This window comes from Macaca thibetana, chromosome 5 (genome assembly GCF_024542745.1).
Source record: "Macaca thibetana thibetana isolate TM-01 chromosome 5, ASM2454274v1, whole genome shotgun sequence".
In the NCBI taxonomy this organism is placed as follows: Eukaryota; Metazoa; Chordata; class Mammalia; order Primates; family Cercopithecidae; genus Macaca; species Macaca thibetana.
In genome coordinates, this window is record NC_065582.1 from 134,082,362 (window position 1) to 134,099,390 (window position 17,029).

At 38.9% G+C, this 17,029-nt stretch overlaps 1 protein-coding gene across 3 annotated transcripts in view; it reads right to left on the minus strand.

Annotated features, from left to right (window-relative positions):
- RASGEF1B (RasGEF domain family member 1B) overlaps positions 1–17,029 on the minus strand; it is a 615,892-nt gene that overhangs the window by 492,673 nt on the left and 106,190 nt on the right. For all 3 annotated transcript variants that reach the window (XM_050790144.1, XM_050790146.1, XM_050790145.1), the window contains exon 2: positions 2,120–2,167. In XM_050790144.1, the coding sequence (XP_050646101.1) occupies positions 2,120–2,167 (48 nt within the window). The remainder of the gene's footprint in view (positions 1–2,119; positions 2,168–17,029) is intronic.

Genomic DNA, 17,029 nt, shown 5'->3' on the forward strand with positions numbered 1-17,029 from the left:
ATATTTAGCAAGAATTAGTATTTACTGAGAACCTACTATGTGCCAAGAAGTATGATCGGCACATATCTTATATTGTTTTGTTTAACCCTTACGACATCCCTACACATTAAGAAGTATTATCTCCATTTTAAAAAGGACGCAGAAAAGTATTTCTGTCCATAGTCACTTGTTTAAGGGGTTAAAAGCATAAACTTTTGGATCCAGACTGACTAGGTTTAAATTCTGCCTCTGCCTCTTCCTAGCTGTGTGTGTCTGGACAAACATAGCTTAATATATTTGTACCTTGGTTTCTTCATCTGAAAAATGGAGCTAATGATTGTGCCAGTTACTAAATTATCATCGCTCATCTCCAAGCCCACCTTTCTATAATCTGCTTTGTGATGCTTGGGGCTGGAACTCTGAGAACCATATTTCTGCTGAGTCAGCTGCTTCTTGTAACATCTGACAGTAGGGGCGCTAGCAAGAGGGGCAGAGCCGGAGGAGGAACATAGAACTTGCTCCTTCCTTTGCACTTCCTATGAAGTTCGCTTCGGCAATACCATCCTCTTTTCCCTGCTACAGAGTCACTGAGTCAGTTTGCAGTTTTTCCAGAATCAGCCTCATTATGTGCCCCTCAGGGACACTGGCACCTGCCCCCTCCTCAGAGGTCTGAATTTCAGCTCTGTGGGGCCCTTCCAAGTGTCTAGGAGGTGTTAGTAATCCCAGCTCTTTACTTTGCTCCCTCAGCCCTGGAGACGGCAGCTGCTCCCTGGAATTGCCTGCTACCTACCTGATACCTTACAGCTCTCTTTCAACCCTTCTTTTTACCCTTTTCATTACCTTGTTAAAACATGACAACCGATTAACCAGTTATAGTCCCTTTTCCAATAATTGGTGTGGTATTCTCCTGACAAACCCTGAGAAACAAGAACACCTACCTCATTAGGTCACTGAGACTATTAAATGAGTTCATCGTAAAATGCTAGTATTGTACCTGGAGTATAGGGCTTGCCATATCAATGTTAGCTCTTTTTATGTGGTAAGTATTGGAGCTGGGTGGGAACCTGGGTCTGTCCATCTTCCCGACCAACATAATGTTTCTTCAACAAAAACTGCGACTGTTGACACAGGCACGGGCTTAGTGCTTCCACATATGTTGCTTCTTTTAATCCTCTTCAGCACCTCTTAGATGCTCTGAATTTTTGCAGTGTTTTTTTCTCTGACAATTGGCATCAAGAAAGGTGTTCTGAGTTACTGTGTCCATTATTCTGAAAGGCTAGGCAAGTACTCCCATCAGTGTAAACTTCTACACTGGAAGAATATGTAAATATGAACCTCTCTAAAGTTAAACATGAACTTCTCTGAACTTGTCCTATGTATCGCCAGGAATTAACATAATTTAAGTGTGTATGCGTGTATTCATGTGCATTTGAAAATTAATATTTTGAAATTTCAAGTTTTCAATTGTTTGAATTTCTAAACTATCAATAAAATATAGAACCTCAAAATTATTAAAAGGCTCTTTTACACCAGGTAGTGGGATATAAGTGTTTTCACATATATTATCTCATTTTCTCCTTAACATATACTACCCTAGTGGGTATGATCATCTTCTCTACACAAATATGTTCAAGATCACATAGCAAAGTGGCAGAACCAAGAATTGAAACCAATTCTTTCTGACTCTCAGAGCTTGTGTTTTAACCAATTCATCACAGGTCATGAGTGAGGGTCAGTCTCCACAAGAAATGTTGAGAGAATAAAGTTTAGTAAAAATATGAACTGAGATAGGAACAAATTCCTTCACTGTGAAGTGCTTAGAAAATAAAAGAGCTGAATATAGTACAGTATCTTCTGACCTTGCTTTCAGAATTGCTTGTAAGTCATGGGAAAATTCTCCGGTTCTGTCACTGGGTTTCAAGAATCTCCCTCAAATTACATTTCATTTCAAGGATCCCTTTCCAATTTCAGTTTTGCTATTATGAAGGCAAAGCAAATGAGAATAAGAACTACTTTGTTTCTGGGTATGCCCTGGCTGTCCAAAGACAAGTCATTCTCTTCAGGAGGGGAAAAAAAAAAAAAAAAGCACCCACCCAAAATAATTATTTTTTAAAGCAACAATATAGAAGAAAAAACATACCTTTTGCTTGGTGCTTGATTTCAGGCCAACTCGGGAATGACTTTTAGACTAAAGGAAAAAATGAGAAAGAAATCTATGAAAAACACAGTATAGTAGTACAATGTATTTTGAAGTCATTTCTTCTTATAGAAGGTATAAGTTTTAAGTTAAAATCCTTTCCCCTAAACTTCCTTCATAGCATCTAGAAATCTAAGACTAGAAACACAGCACAGACTCCAGTGTTGAAATTTGAAATTTATATACTACTTAAGTACTAGAGCTGAGAATGCAAAGACTGACCTACACTTTGACAATGCCTTGTTCATCTTTACCAGGTCAGCATCTTTTCTTAGAGGACACTGGCAGAAACCAAAAACTGCAGCATATAAAGAAATGCCCGCAGCTCTAATAAAGGAAAGGGAAAAAAGGAAGAAAGTGAGTGAAAGGAGAGGTAAGAAAGAAAAAAGAGAAGGAAAGGAAGGAAACAAATGTCCTATAAATTGGAACACAACAAAACAGGCAGAATGAAGAAAAGAATATGCTTATGGGAAGATTTCCAAGTGCGCTTCTATAGGGCAGATTTTAATCTGTTAAACAAATTTTCATTACATTGAAAAAAGCTCTCAAAAACATTAGTTCTTATACAGGGCTTCTTTTTCTTCCAGTTTGTTCATGATTATCTAAACTGATCTGGGATTAGCAAAGGTAAACCAGGCATTAAGCCATGCATGAGAATATTTTGATATGGAACATTATTATGATTTTTCTCCCAATGAGAAAAAAGCAAGTAAAGCTTACTATATTTAGTATTCACATAGTGAATATATTTTTCTTTAAACATACTATGAATCAAAGTTAACTCTAAATCATTTGCTGCAACATAGCTAGAAAAATGTCTTCCTAAGTAAGCAGTCCTCAAACTTTTTAGTCTCAAAGTCCATTTATAGTTTTTAAAAGTATTGAAGTTGCCAAAAAGCTTTTGTTTTTATGGGTTATATCTACTAATATTCACCTTATTAGAAATTGGAGTTGAGAAATTTTTAAACATGTATTTATTAATTCATCTTAAAATAGCAAGAATAAGTTCACTACATGTTAAAAAAACATATTTGATGTACACACCAAAACAGAAAAAAATAGTGAGAGGACATTTACATTTTTGCAAATTTATTTAATGTTTAGCTTAAAAAGAAGATAGCTAGATTCGCATAACTGCTTTTGATTTCATCTATCTTGATAGGTTTTTGCTTTCAATAAATGAAGAAAATCCAGCCTCACTCAGATATGAGGTTGGAAAAGGAAAGAGTATTTGTAATGATCCTTTCAGAAAATTGTGGATATTCTTCTCTGATAATATGCCAAAACTTAGCAAGTGGTAATTTCTTAAGGGTTAAGTAGCAATATACAATCTGCATGAACATCATACCATAACATTTTATACTCTGTTACATTAAAATGTGTTGGTCTATCTTACAGTTTGAATAGATCTTTTGTAGCATCTTGTATTGGTCATTTTGAAAACACTGGTTCAGTGAGTTATGTAGAATTCCCATATGTTGACCCATTTCATTATATAATATCCCCAAAATCACATTTCGTTAATAACGAATCTCATTGAAAAAATCTTCAACTGCTTATAAGCTATTAAGCTCATAGTAACAGATACAAGCTTTCTAAAATTCTAATATTCTCTTGAAAGCTTGAATTTTATCACAGGCAACAAATACCATCAGTTGCTTCCTTGAAGTAATACACTTACTTCATTCATTTTTGCAAACATATCTGCCAGCCACCTGAATCTAAATAATCATAGTTCATCTCTTGTTCTTTCAAGATAAAATGGTCTTTTATGAAAAAAGAGACTATTTCAGCTCACAATTCAATTGCACAGTGCTCTTCCTCAAAACAGCCACTGAAACTTTGAATGGAGCAAAAGTGCTGTATGCATACTTTTCATTTTATCACACAGAATACTAAAGCGATGTGTACTCGAGGGTTAAGATTTAACAAACTTAATAATTTTTAGTATTTCATCAAGGGCATTCTTAAGTGAAACAGACATTTTTTTCTGCAGTGCAAATGCACAGTGGTGAAATTATAAAGATTACTATACAGTTTGGTCCTACTGCGTTAAGTCATGCTAAAGCTCCAACAGTTTTAGCCACTATTGCTTCTACAGAATCAGTGCAAATGTCACCCAATAAAAAAGGCAAAGAATATCTTCTTAATATTATTACAAGAGTTTTTACTTCTGAGATTCCCTTTGAGAACTGCCACCCTTAGTCATTATATAACAGTTGAGCCTAAAGCAAAGAAACAAACCTTATGAGGAACAGGGCCAATGAAAAGCAAGTTGTCATTGTCCCTACTTCCCTTCTGCTGCCTTAGACAAGAGAGACCAATAGAGAGACCAATCAGTAGTAGACGTCCTTCGAATGAACAGAGCCAGGATGGGGAAAGAAACTTGAGATGAAATCAAGTGTTCATCTTTCACTTATTCGCATCATGTTTTGAGATCTAGACTGTTATGAGATGAATTATTTCCCACTAAAATTTATATGTTGAAATTCTAACCCAGTACCTTCGAATGGGATTGTATTTGGATATACAGGCTTTTGAGATAAATAAGGTAAGATTAGGTCATACAGACAGGCCCTAATCCAATATGACTGGCATCCTTATAAGAAGAGGAGATTAAGACACAAACAATACCCATACGCAGAGGAAAGACCACATGAAGACAAAGATATCCATCTACAAGCCACGGACAGAGGCCTCCAGATGAAATCAACCCTGCTGACAGCTTAATCTTGGAGTTCTAGTCTCTCTCAGAACTGTGAGAAAATACATTTCTGTTATTTAAGCCACCCAACCTGTGGTATTTTATTGTGGAAGCCCTAGAAAACTAATACAAATCTACTCCAAAGAAGAAGTCAAAAATCCAGAAAACGGAGATCCAGCAAAACAAAGCCCTGAATCAAAATGGACCATTATCATCACATTCGTTGTCAACCATGTAAATTCTGAGAAAGACAGTCTGGATCAATTCTTCTCAAACTCTAGAGTTCATAAAGATCAGTTAGGGAGCTGTTAACCATTCCATTTTCCCAACTCCAACTCCAAAAATTCCAAGTAAGAAGATGTAGGTGTAGGATATCTCCCTGGAATGTGCATTTTAACAAGCAGCCCAGAGAACTGAAATAGATATATGGTCTACAAAGAACAATTTGAGAACCACTCACCTACCAAGGATAGTGGTAACTTGGGCTAGGAGAAGTGAAACAGGGTAAATGTTGGCAAATTATTCACACTAGCCCAAAAGCAGATCTACAATAGTTCTTTAACATCTCCAATTAAAAAAAAAAAAAAAAAGCCCACAAACTGTGTGTGTATTTATATTTTTTAGAAAATTGACTGGGTTTCTATACCATATTAAATCCCACAAACATCCATGAATATGGCCTTTGTATACAACTCAAAGTCATGACAGTCAACATGACTTAAAGGAAAAGCCCTCAATTTCTATAGGGAATTAAAAGTCAATTCAATTCTAAAGAAATGTCTTTTTCGTTTGACATTAAATGAGCTCTTGGGTCTTGACAGAATGGAGGGTGGGCTTAATAAAGATCATCTGCATTACACATACCATGCTATGGAGTGGGTCTCCTATTTACAATCCAGTGGCCTTCTAAAAATTTCTTTCACAAGTTAGGTGTTAAAGATTAGAGTTTACTTTCCCTATAGAGATCATTTTATAGGCTATACCACAAAGGCTTATTTAATCACTAATATAACTGAAATGCTATGCAATTGCAATAAAAAGCAGTAAACTACCACACTAATGACAATTAAAGAAAGTAGAAAATAATAAAAATCAATTAAGAACCTGTTTTACTTTTTCCATATATCTTGAATAATAGTGTAAAATAAAATGCATATTTAATTTGAAGAAGATGAAGACCAAGGTAGAAATTCTGGAATTCTGAAGAGGCCTTTACAGAAATTTCAAGACATGCTATTCACAGCTAATGTGACCGATGCCCCTCACCCTTCCCTCCCAAGTGGGTAGTTTTGCTTTTCTCAGTTCAAATGCATCACCAGCATTGCTTTGATCTTTAGCATCTATGAACAGGGTCACTCAGGACTCCTAGTGGTAAGGAGGAGCAAGGTAACTAAAGGCTATTAGACGGCTTCCTGAGGCAGGCACACTGGCCCAGGTCAGCTCCCACCAAAGATGGACTGTTGCCTATTTTCACCTGTCTCCTAGCTTGGAAAACGCAGAAATGGGGAGAAAATGAAAAGGAAAAAAACTTGCTTTTCTCAAAAAATTGAGTAAAAATTCGAAAAGAAAGGAAAGATAAGGCAATGAAAGCTATTCTACATGAATAATTATCTCAAAAGAAAGAAGGAAAGTCATGGAGAAGAGGTAAGTAGGTCAGAAATGTGCCTAAGTCAGACTTTAGCTGGCATTAGAGTCCAAGAACCCCAAGATTGCTCTCTGGAGCTAATGAATGGCAAGAAGGAAAGGAGAGCAGAGCAGAATAGCTTGCCAGTGGGGAAGGTAGGGGAGGAGTTGTTATGTTGTAACTGGTACCACATATACAGGAAACATTCGCAGATCAGGTATACAGCCTGATCTGGTATATCAGCCAATACAAGAGCTAGTCTTAGTTGGAAAGAAGAAACTTTACAGCACATTCTGAGTAACTTCGTGCATGGGCTCAGTGGGCCACCTGGTGGGGCGCAGTTTATAATGGCTTCCACAGCTAGGGCATTGCTGCTGGGTCTTGCCTTTGTGCAGCCAAAATCAGATGACAGCACTGTTGTCCTCTTCACAGATGCAGCCCGCTATACTCTTGTTGGTGATGGAGGAAACTAAATTAGAGTCTTCCTTGGTGTCTGAAACTGCCTTTGGGGGTAATACACTATATAGGTCCAGTCCCTTCCCTGCAACCATCATGACCTGCATCTCCAATCCAGTCGTCAGCTCATCATCAGTAGGAACACCACCTCCAGATGCCATGGAGCACGCCACAGCCACCCCATTGGGACCACAGACCCTCAGGGCCTGCACAGCCAGTGCTCCAGCTCCATGAAGTAACCTTGAAACCATCACGCCTGCAACTTGGGGAATGTCTATATAATGTTTTATTGTAGACTTCAACACATTTAAATAAAAATAGCCTACCTAACAAGGCTAACCTTGACTCCCACATACACACACATACTCAAAAGAGACAGGAGCAGCAGCAGAAAACCTTATAAAAGAAATCCCTGATTTCCTTCTATAATTGAATAACAAACTGTCTGGAATTTTGACCTTAACTTTTATAAGTAAGTGTTAGTTAAAATAGTGTGTTCTCTAAAGTTACTCTAGAGTTCAAAACAGCAAGGGTTGAATGTGATTGTTTTCCAGGTCTATTTATGAAAATGAGTGTTCTGACATCTAAGCCTGCAGTTGTGACTGAGTACAACGCATGCAGGACTTTAATGGAAACCAAAAGGGAATTTAAGTGGCCTCTCCCAGCAAATACTATGCATTTTCCCCACCCATGATAGTACTCACATCGAGAAAGGGGTCTGCATTTATGATCCCTCTGCTATTTTTAGCTGAATTACGAAATGATTCAGGTTGCTCTACCAACATTAGAGAATTCAATTTAAACCCCAAGATGAAACAGACAAGGGAGCACTCTTAAACATGGGCTTTGGTCTAAGTGCCCTTAAATGAACACTGCAGGGTAATGTAATGGGATCACTCTGTAAATGGGGTGATTAGCAACCCAATAACTCATGGGAGTAATAACCTGTTTGGAAGTGTCACCCCATGCTCAGAGACTGGCACAAGGGACACCTCTGAGCTGACATGACATTAAGAAAGTCTCCCACTTCACATCCATGTGTTGCCTGTTTTCTGGAATGACACACAAGAAGGAATGGCTAAAATAGAAAGTTCAGAAACAAGAGTGTTTGTCACTTCACAATTTGCAGGATGCTAACAATGCAGTCAAGACTGACTACATAGTCTTGACAGAAGATACTCCTCTGATTTGGGAGTTGGTTTTCAATCCAATCTTCTTTAAAAGAAATCATGAAGACAGTTTAAATTCAAAAGGCCCATGACACTCTGAACTGCAATTCTTTTAGAATGTAGGACCACCACCTCCTCGTCCACACTAGGGAAACGGAAAGTACCTGACTTCCCAACAGAAATGTAAGGAGTCCTTCCTTTTAGAGGAATATCTGTACAAACACTTAGGACAAAACTCCTCTCTGGGCATTCTGGGCTGCTGTCAGGCCCTTCTAGATTCTCTTTTTCCAATTTTTTTTCTCTTCCCACATCTGGGGTAACTGGAGAGCTGTGGGCCCAATCCCGTCCGTGGGAGATGACTGGAGAGTTACAATCCAGGGGGCCGTAGTGGGTCAGCATCAGTTGCTGCCAGGCATCTGTTGTTATTGTTTGCCCTGCATCCATTCCCTTCTTTCTGGTAATAGCACTGTATCACTGCAACAGTCAGGAACCCAGCAGGAAACACGGGGCTCTCTGGAGAGAGTTTAATCAAGCATAGTTGTACAGAGGCGCAGACAGGCTTAATGAAACCAATAAGAGATGGGGAGGCACCGCAGGTTAACAAAAGTAGGAAGTGATTATCATCACTAACCCCACACAGGCAATCTCTGAGAGAGCTTTAGCCACAGGAGAAAGTACTACAGGGACACAGTGGCTGCCAGTATGCAGCCCAGTGGGCAAGGAGCTGGAGGATTCTCTCCTGTAACCCTCCTATCACCTGCTGCCAGTGTCCATTGGACAAACCAAAGTGGAAGGCAGAGGACAAGGGAGTTACGGTCTGTAGTTCATCTACTGATGGACACTTGAGTTGCTTCCAAAACCTACTATTCTTAACCACCACACTAACTCATCTCCCAGATGCCTTTCCGCCTACTGTCTACATTTACACCCTCTTCCAGGACTGCCTCAAGACTGCTTGGGTGCTGTGGTCTGCCTACTTGCCTTGTTCTTTCTTCCCACTGCTAGCTAATGCCTCCACCTGGCCCACCCTTAACACCTGCCTAGTCTTGGGGTGGGGACAGGAGGGCTTTAGTTCTAGGCTCCCGTTTCTCCCTGTCTTCCCTGGTTGCCTTCACTCCTGCATGCCAGCCCTATCATGAACCATGTTAGCAACAAAGAGCAGGGTTTCTAAGGAGTGGTACTCCAAGCATACAAATTACTTAGGAGATGAATCCTTCTATCTCTTTTGAACATCCCTCTCAGGCATGTCACTGAAGCTAGGAAGCTCCTATTTCTATTAATAACTTTACAGTACAGAGGGGAAGAAGGAGCTATGCTCAAAATAAAACAATGAACTCAGTACATGAACAAGTCCAAGACAAATGACTATAATGTATTCTGGATTCGTATGTCTCTAAGGCTAATTAATGTAAGAAAGTTTAATAGTGAGCGTTCTCTGAAAACACAATGTCACAAAGTAAGTGTTAATAAAGGTCAGATATTTTCACATGATAAACTCCAAATCAAGGGTTATGTCTTAGAGGTCTTTACTACTCTCTGAAGATACACAATAGGCATTTATTTATTCATTCCACAAATGTTTGCAAGTTTCTACTCTAAAATAGGTAATAGATAAGTGGAGGGGATACAAGGGTAAGCCAGGCAGATACAGCTCTGTCCTCAGAAAGCCAACTAAGCCAGCTATAACTACAGTGTAATGGGCCTATTGATGTCTGTAATGAAGCAGTTATAAAACTAACAAAAATCCAGATGGAGGAGCTTCTTTTCCAGCTTACAAGTGCTTTTTAGCTAGAGAAAAAGACATGAAGCCTGGGAGGCAGACATTTTATTTGCCACCACAGAAATAGAAAGATGATTAAAATTGCTTAAAAACCATTTAGAAATACACTCCCACCACATCCCACTCCCCATCTTACATTCTTAAAAGAGCTGCATTTTTTTCTCTCTCTCTTTCGGTTCTGAGATCTTGTCCTCCTTTGCACCTCCTTCCAATAATACATGAAGAATGACACAGCCCTGAAGTGTCAGAAGTGGTAACACGGAAGTCCCATGAGGCCATTTCCTCTTCTCTCCTCTTTCTAGAGTTCACAGGGAACCAAAACACACATATGCACACAGAGAACTCTCAAAGCCAATCAGTCTGAAGGTCTACACGTTCATTTACACTCCATGCATCCCCACATTCTTACAAGTAACCGTGGAACCCGATATATGCCGGTTGCCGTTGGGGACCCAGTGCTGGACAGGGTCAGCATGAGTACTGTAGATCTTCACGTGCAATGAAGCCATCACTAAGCCCTTTCTGAGCCCCACGTATGTAAAGTATACCCCCTCCAGAGTTTGATAAATCTTCGGTTGGTTTTTTTCACACTGGACTGTGGTTTGATTTTTATACTTAATTACTTAATCTATTTGGTATTTATTTTACTAGATTCTCCCCATCTCCCCACCCCCAAAAGGCTAACTGGACATCCTAACAATATCTATAGAAAAACTCTGCCCTTTGCCTCTGTTTTGTGTTCTCTCTGGAATAATATAATTATTTTTTATGTGAAGGGACCATGATTTAAAAAAAAAAAAAAATACTTCTCAATGCCTTTTCTTTCACTGTAATCCAGTTTCTTGCCCTGTTGTGTTTGGGAAGGAAAGCATATTAAAGCTTTTTTCCACCATTACCTCAAATGAAGACTCAGATCAAAATGAGATTGTTTACAGGCAATTTTTACATTTGCATGATAGTATAATACAAAACATGCACGCATAGATAAAACAACAAAAGAAAAATATTTTTTAATTTGTGAATGAGTACTAAAATATTTTAATAATTGTAGCTTTTTAAAGGCTAAATATCTCACAATATGCTTTTTGAGAATTTCCTTTGTAAATTCTATTTATTTTTTCGGATAAATTATTCCCCATCCCAATCAGATTTTAATTGCTATGGTATTAAGCCTATAAATCACTGCAATTTGGGGAAATGTCTACATGATCTAATCTTTCCATCTGGGAGATATTTACTTTTAATGAACTCGGACAATTATGCTTCCCAAAGTTGCCCTTCAATTCCAGAATCCCTGACCACAGCCATCCTAACCTGTCTCCATGAATAGCATCCTCACAAACACACTGCACAGTGACAGAGCCTCAGCATAAAAATGTGCCCCCCAAGTCCTCTCGATCATTGACCAACATGTATTAAGACTCTACATAAAGTTTGCTGCTGAAAATACAGCTCTGCCCTCAAGAGCCTTATAATTTAGTTGAACAGGTGTGTAATATGCCCAGAATGAAAAATAACCATAAAAGGTAGCATTTATTAAATATCAAATGTGCCATACCTATAGGAAGTAAAGTGATGAGGACTGAGACCATTGATTAGAAGAAGATACAAGTGTGAGTAGAACTTAAGGAGGCCTCAAACAGTAGAGGCCTGTTTAGGAAGGAAAAGATAAGAGCCCAACACAATGTCAGACACAAAGGTAGTCAATAACTGCTAAATAAACAATGAGGGGCTTGCCAGTCAGAGACAATGTCATGGACAAAGACACAGTGGGAAGAATAAATGCATATGGTGTCCCTAGGGAATAACAAGTTGACCAGTCTCTCCAAAGGTTATGGAAAACTGGCAGAAGAGGTGGACGAACTAGTCTAGTTTCAAACTGTTGAGAGCTCATAGGATATACTCTCATCTAAATATTCTATTAGAGACTCACAATTCTCTACATTTGTTGTTAGTGTTCAATTCAATTCCATAAGCACTTACTGAACACTATACACCCCAGGCATTGTATACTCAGGATGTCAAAATGGGTAAAACATTCTCTCTGTACTCAAGGATCTTCTAGTTGAACAGTCAAACACGTAAGCAAATAGTCAAACATATAAGCAAACAGTCGTCAATCGGCATGGCAGGTATAACAGAAATACAACCGCATAGAATATGGGAGCACAAAGGGAGAAGGTGCAGGAAGGCTTCTGGGAGGTGGCAGTACAAGGCTGAATTCTGGAGGATGAACAGGAGTTGTTAAGTACCAGGGAGGTGGACGGGTCTCCCAGGAAGACATAATGAAAAGGCATGAGAGAAGATGAGTCCCAGGACTGCACATGGTTAAGTAGCCCATGAGGGTCAGTGGTTGGGTACATATGACCACAGAAATAGGTAGGGGTCTGGCTACTATTCAGAGGAGCCACTGAAGACTTTAACATGGAAGGAATGATGCAATCAGATTTGTTTTTGGAAAGAAAACTCTAGCAGGATTAAAGAGGTCTGAAGGAGGAATTGGAAGAATCTGTAGTGTTTGAGTCATATTGCTTTTTTTTATTGCCAGCAATAGTAGCAATGTGGGGTTTCACCCTACTGCAAGTACCTTAATTCTTTTCCCAGCACTGACGCTAACAGTAATGCACCTTGGAAAAGGCATTTCTCCTCTGTGGCTCTAAGTTTCCTCACTGCAAAATGAAGACACTGTACTAGATGACCTCTAAGCTCCAGATGGCAATAATTCTTCAGGTCTTCTTATTTATCCTCAAGGAAAAACTGAGTATGTAGAAAGGCAGGTGGAGTTTCAATCTTTACTTGGATTTCCATTGAAGGTAAACAATTTAAATGAGCATGCTACCAAATTTATCAAAGATTTTATTCTTTTAACTTTTATCTAAGTTGTAGAGAGGCTTAAAAGTCCCAGAAAGTTGTGCTTTATGTACCGCATGTGCTTGCATAGACTTTAAATTAAACTGCATTTATGAAAACTCTGTGAGCTTTTTGGATTAAATACTATATTTCAGTCCTAAGAATTACGCCAAGTGCACAGAGAGCACCCAGAGGAACATTCACACTCTCTGATTGCTTATGAAACCTCCCAGCCCTAGCTCAGCCCAGTTTTATTAAAATTTCTATTAGTGCAGCTCAGTTATGATTAAATATTCTTCCTACTTTTTCAAGAAGAAAAGAATGCTGCTAACACTTGATAGCTTGTGTCAACTGGGGACATGCATCACAGGGATAAATTAAATCCATAAATAATCCAGAACCTTAATTTAAGCCAAGAGCTTCAATCTCCGTCCTCAACCAACCTTTTCTAAAAGCTGTTAACAAAGTATTCAAATCGCCTTAAATAAGGCTCCTTTGTACAGGGTCAGCTCTAGGTGAAATTGGGAGATGGCTCCTTGCTACCCTCCATCCCCAGGACCCCCACTGCCTACTTGCTCCGTATCCCACTCATAACTATCTTCTAAGTGTCAACTTGCAGTTTTCTTCTTATTTTACCACTTTGCAGCTTGTGACATCGTTAACCACTCCTAGTTTCCTGAATGTCTACCCTTGGCCTCCATAGCTACTCTCCCCTGGGTCTCTTCCTACCTTGTCAATCATGCTATTTTGGACTATCTCTTATGTCAGTTCCTCCCCTACCCACCCTGCTACAGTTTGTTTTTTCTCTGCATGGTCTTCCTGAGAGATATCATTCACACCCATGGTGATGTCACATAAATATAGCCCTGTATGACCTCTTTTTAAACATATATTAAATGTTCGGCAAATTCCTGTGAAATTGAATTGAACAACAACAACAAAAAATCGTTATGTGCTTCTAATGTGAAATTTAAGTAAGACTGTGCAGGGAATGTGTCTCTGCCTAGTTCATCTCTCCCATGTCTCTGTCTCTCACACACCTTTCCTCCATTACTGCATGAATTCCTGTCCACCTTCTGCTGCCCTATGATCAATAAGCAGCTTCCACCCTAACTTTGCAGACCGCATCTCAGCGGAAGCCCGGCTCCCACCTACTTCATGCGCCAGACACAGCAGTTGTCTGATAGGCTGTGGCTTATAGGTCCAACATAAGCTTTACTAATTTCTTCATCCCCTTCTCAACCCCAATTCACCTTCCAAAACCCACTTCCAATGTCAGGGCTCCTGTGAAGTATTATCCAGCTCTCTCTTTCTAGTCAAGCAGAATTGTTCAACCTCCACTAGACTCTGAAAATGCACTTTAAATAAACCAATCTGTAATAGCATTGAGCAAACTGAAAAATAGTTGATGGTGAAATGGTCCATCTCCTGAACTAGATTGCAAACTCCCTAAAAGTGGGGACCATATTCCATTCCATTTTGTATCTCGTGACTAGCACAGTGCCCGACACACGGGGATCGTATCACTGCATTTATGTAAAGGGTTTTGACTAGACAAAAAGAGTGGGTACTTACGGATAATGAAGGCAGGCTTTAAGTTGGGGCCCTTATCTTTCTTTTTTGCTTTTCTTTCTTTTTTCTTTCACTTAATAACAAACATTGTTCAAAAAGTGTGGAAACTAATCCCATTTCTCATTCCACAAGCAAATATATATTATACCAGTCTAAACAGGGACACTTGCAATTTAAAAAATAAGGTAATGGATAGCCTCTGTATTATTTATAAATGACTAACCGGAGGCTGAGGCAGGAGAATGGCGTAAACCCGAGAGGCGGAGCTTGCAGTGAGCTGAGATCCGGCCACTGCACTCCAGCCTGGGCGACAGAGCCAGACTCAGTCTCAAAAAAAAAAAAAAAAAAAAAAAAAAAAGAAACACAAAGTTCCAAATATAACACTGAACTCACCTATAAAGAAACACACAGAAATTTCATAAAACATACGCTATATAAAGGTAAGGTACCATTATTTTTCTACTTGATAGGTTGTCAATGTTGAACACTGATTTGAAATTATAAAAACAAATGCTTGATGACTATCTTTGATGCAAGCTCCTTACCCAAGGAGGGGACCCTTATCGTATGAACTGTCACTGAAAGCTGACTTCCCATTACCAACAACAATATCTTGTGGAATCAACTACATAAAAACAACAAGACGAAGAGAAGTGATCAATGACAACATTACACAATACCAGTACAAGCATGCTTGATATTACGTCTGTGAGAATTTTTGTAAAACAAATCTGGTTTTCCAGTTGACTCACATTTTGCCTTAAGAGAAGTTTATCTTAGTTTCTGATTGCTCTCCAATTGACAGCCAATTAAAGTGGCTTCTAACTCTTTATATGTATATTCCATTTCTCTTCAGTCACTTCAAAATAATTTGTGATATACAAATGTGTACTTTAATAACTATTTAAAAATTCTACAGTGAATCTTTTCCTTAAAATGCAAGATCCTTTGAAATATAAATATTGGTTAGAGAATGCATCTATTTAACAGAACCTGGAGCAGTTATTATCTACTGCTAAGGTTTCCACTACAGATGCAAGAAAAAAGTGTCCTCGAGCTTTCTGATTGTGACGGCCAAAACTGAATGGGGGAATACGGGGAAGAAACAGAATTTTGCAACTCAAAAATAACCTTGTAAACAGTGAAGAGTCTGCTTTCCTCCAAAGAAGAATCTAAAATTTGAGTTTAAAACATTAGTTGGAGAATTTAATATGAGTAGCAAAAAACAGACCCTATGTTTTCTTAAAATGTTAGAAGACATAAAGGCTATGGCCACTATTTCCATGCTTTCACTACGTTAGTCCTTCCTTCCAACTTTCAAGATAATGGAATGAAACACACAGAAATCCTAGACTTTAAAAGTATCTAGTAAAAGCCACTCTATTCTTTACAAGAGGTTCTTTTCCTAAGTCAGAGTAGTCCCTATTACTTCACAAGAAAGTCTTAGAGACCAAGAAGTAAAATAAATTCCTCTTACTGTGAAGTATATCCCTTCCACACTACCTACTCTGTTATAGAACTTCAAATTGGATTTCTCCAATCATAAGTCTCAGTGTCAAGAGACCTCCACTCCTACTCAAAAGGCAATTTCTGAGAGTCTGGTGTATGTCCACCACTCCCTCCAAATTCTGTTTGTTAGTCTGTTCCAAAGGCCTAAAAGATGATTCTACTTTTCCTGGATTAAAAATACTTTGACTTGGTTGTAGGGTCATAACTCTCCCTTATCCACATCTAAGACCTAGGCTCTTAGAGGAATTGTAGTCACTAACCAGAAATTTCCCCACTTGTGTATTTAAATGCTACCTTTTCCCAGATATCCCACTTGGTACTTCTATGACATCACTGTAGACAGGTTATAAGTTTAATGATTCTACTGACTATGTGAAGTGTTGATGTTCACTTCGCTTTTAGGTCTCATAGGGGCTGCTTCCACATACAAACACTTAAATAAGCTTAAATTGGAATTTTACTAACATATGTTGCTGAATCAGAGAGACTCGTCTTCAAATACGAGCTCTACCACATTTATGTTTATATGTCCTTAACTATGCTACATAAGGGGTTTTTTTGTTTGTTTGTTTGGTTGGTTGGTTGGTTGGTTGGCTGGTTTTGAGATGGATTCTCGCTCTCTCACCCAGGCTGGAGCGCAGTGGTGCAATCTCGGTTCAGTACAACCTCCACCTCCCGGGTTCAAGCAGTTCTCTGCCTCAGCCTCCCGAGTAGCCGGGATTACAGGTGCCCACCACCACGTCCAGCTAATTTTTGTATTTTTAGTAGAGACGGGGTTTCACCATCTTGGCCAGGCTGGTCTTGAACTCCTGACCTCATGATCCACCCACCTCGGCCTCCCAAAGTGCTGGGATTACAGGCATGAACCACCATTCCCAGCCACTAAATAAGCTTTCTAAGCCTTGGTTTCTTTGGCTATGAAATGGGAGTACTAATAATAGCTACTTTAGAAGGTTTCCATAAAGTTAAATAAGAAAATGTCATAAACCACTTAGGACAATTTCTGGCATAGTAAAAACAGACAAGAAAGTATAGTGTTACAGTGGTGACAGTAGTGGTGGTGGTGGCAGTAGTGGTTAGCTAAGGTGTAATTTTCATGTGCCCTCATGTTGTTTCTTCAACCAATTCTTGAAGACACAAAGTTCCACAACCATAACTCATCCTACGTTACCTTCATTTAAGAATGCAT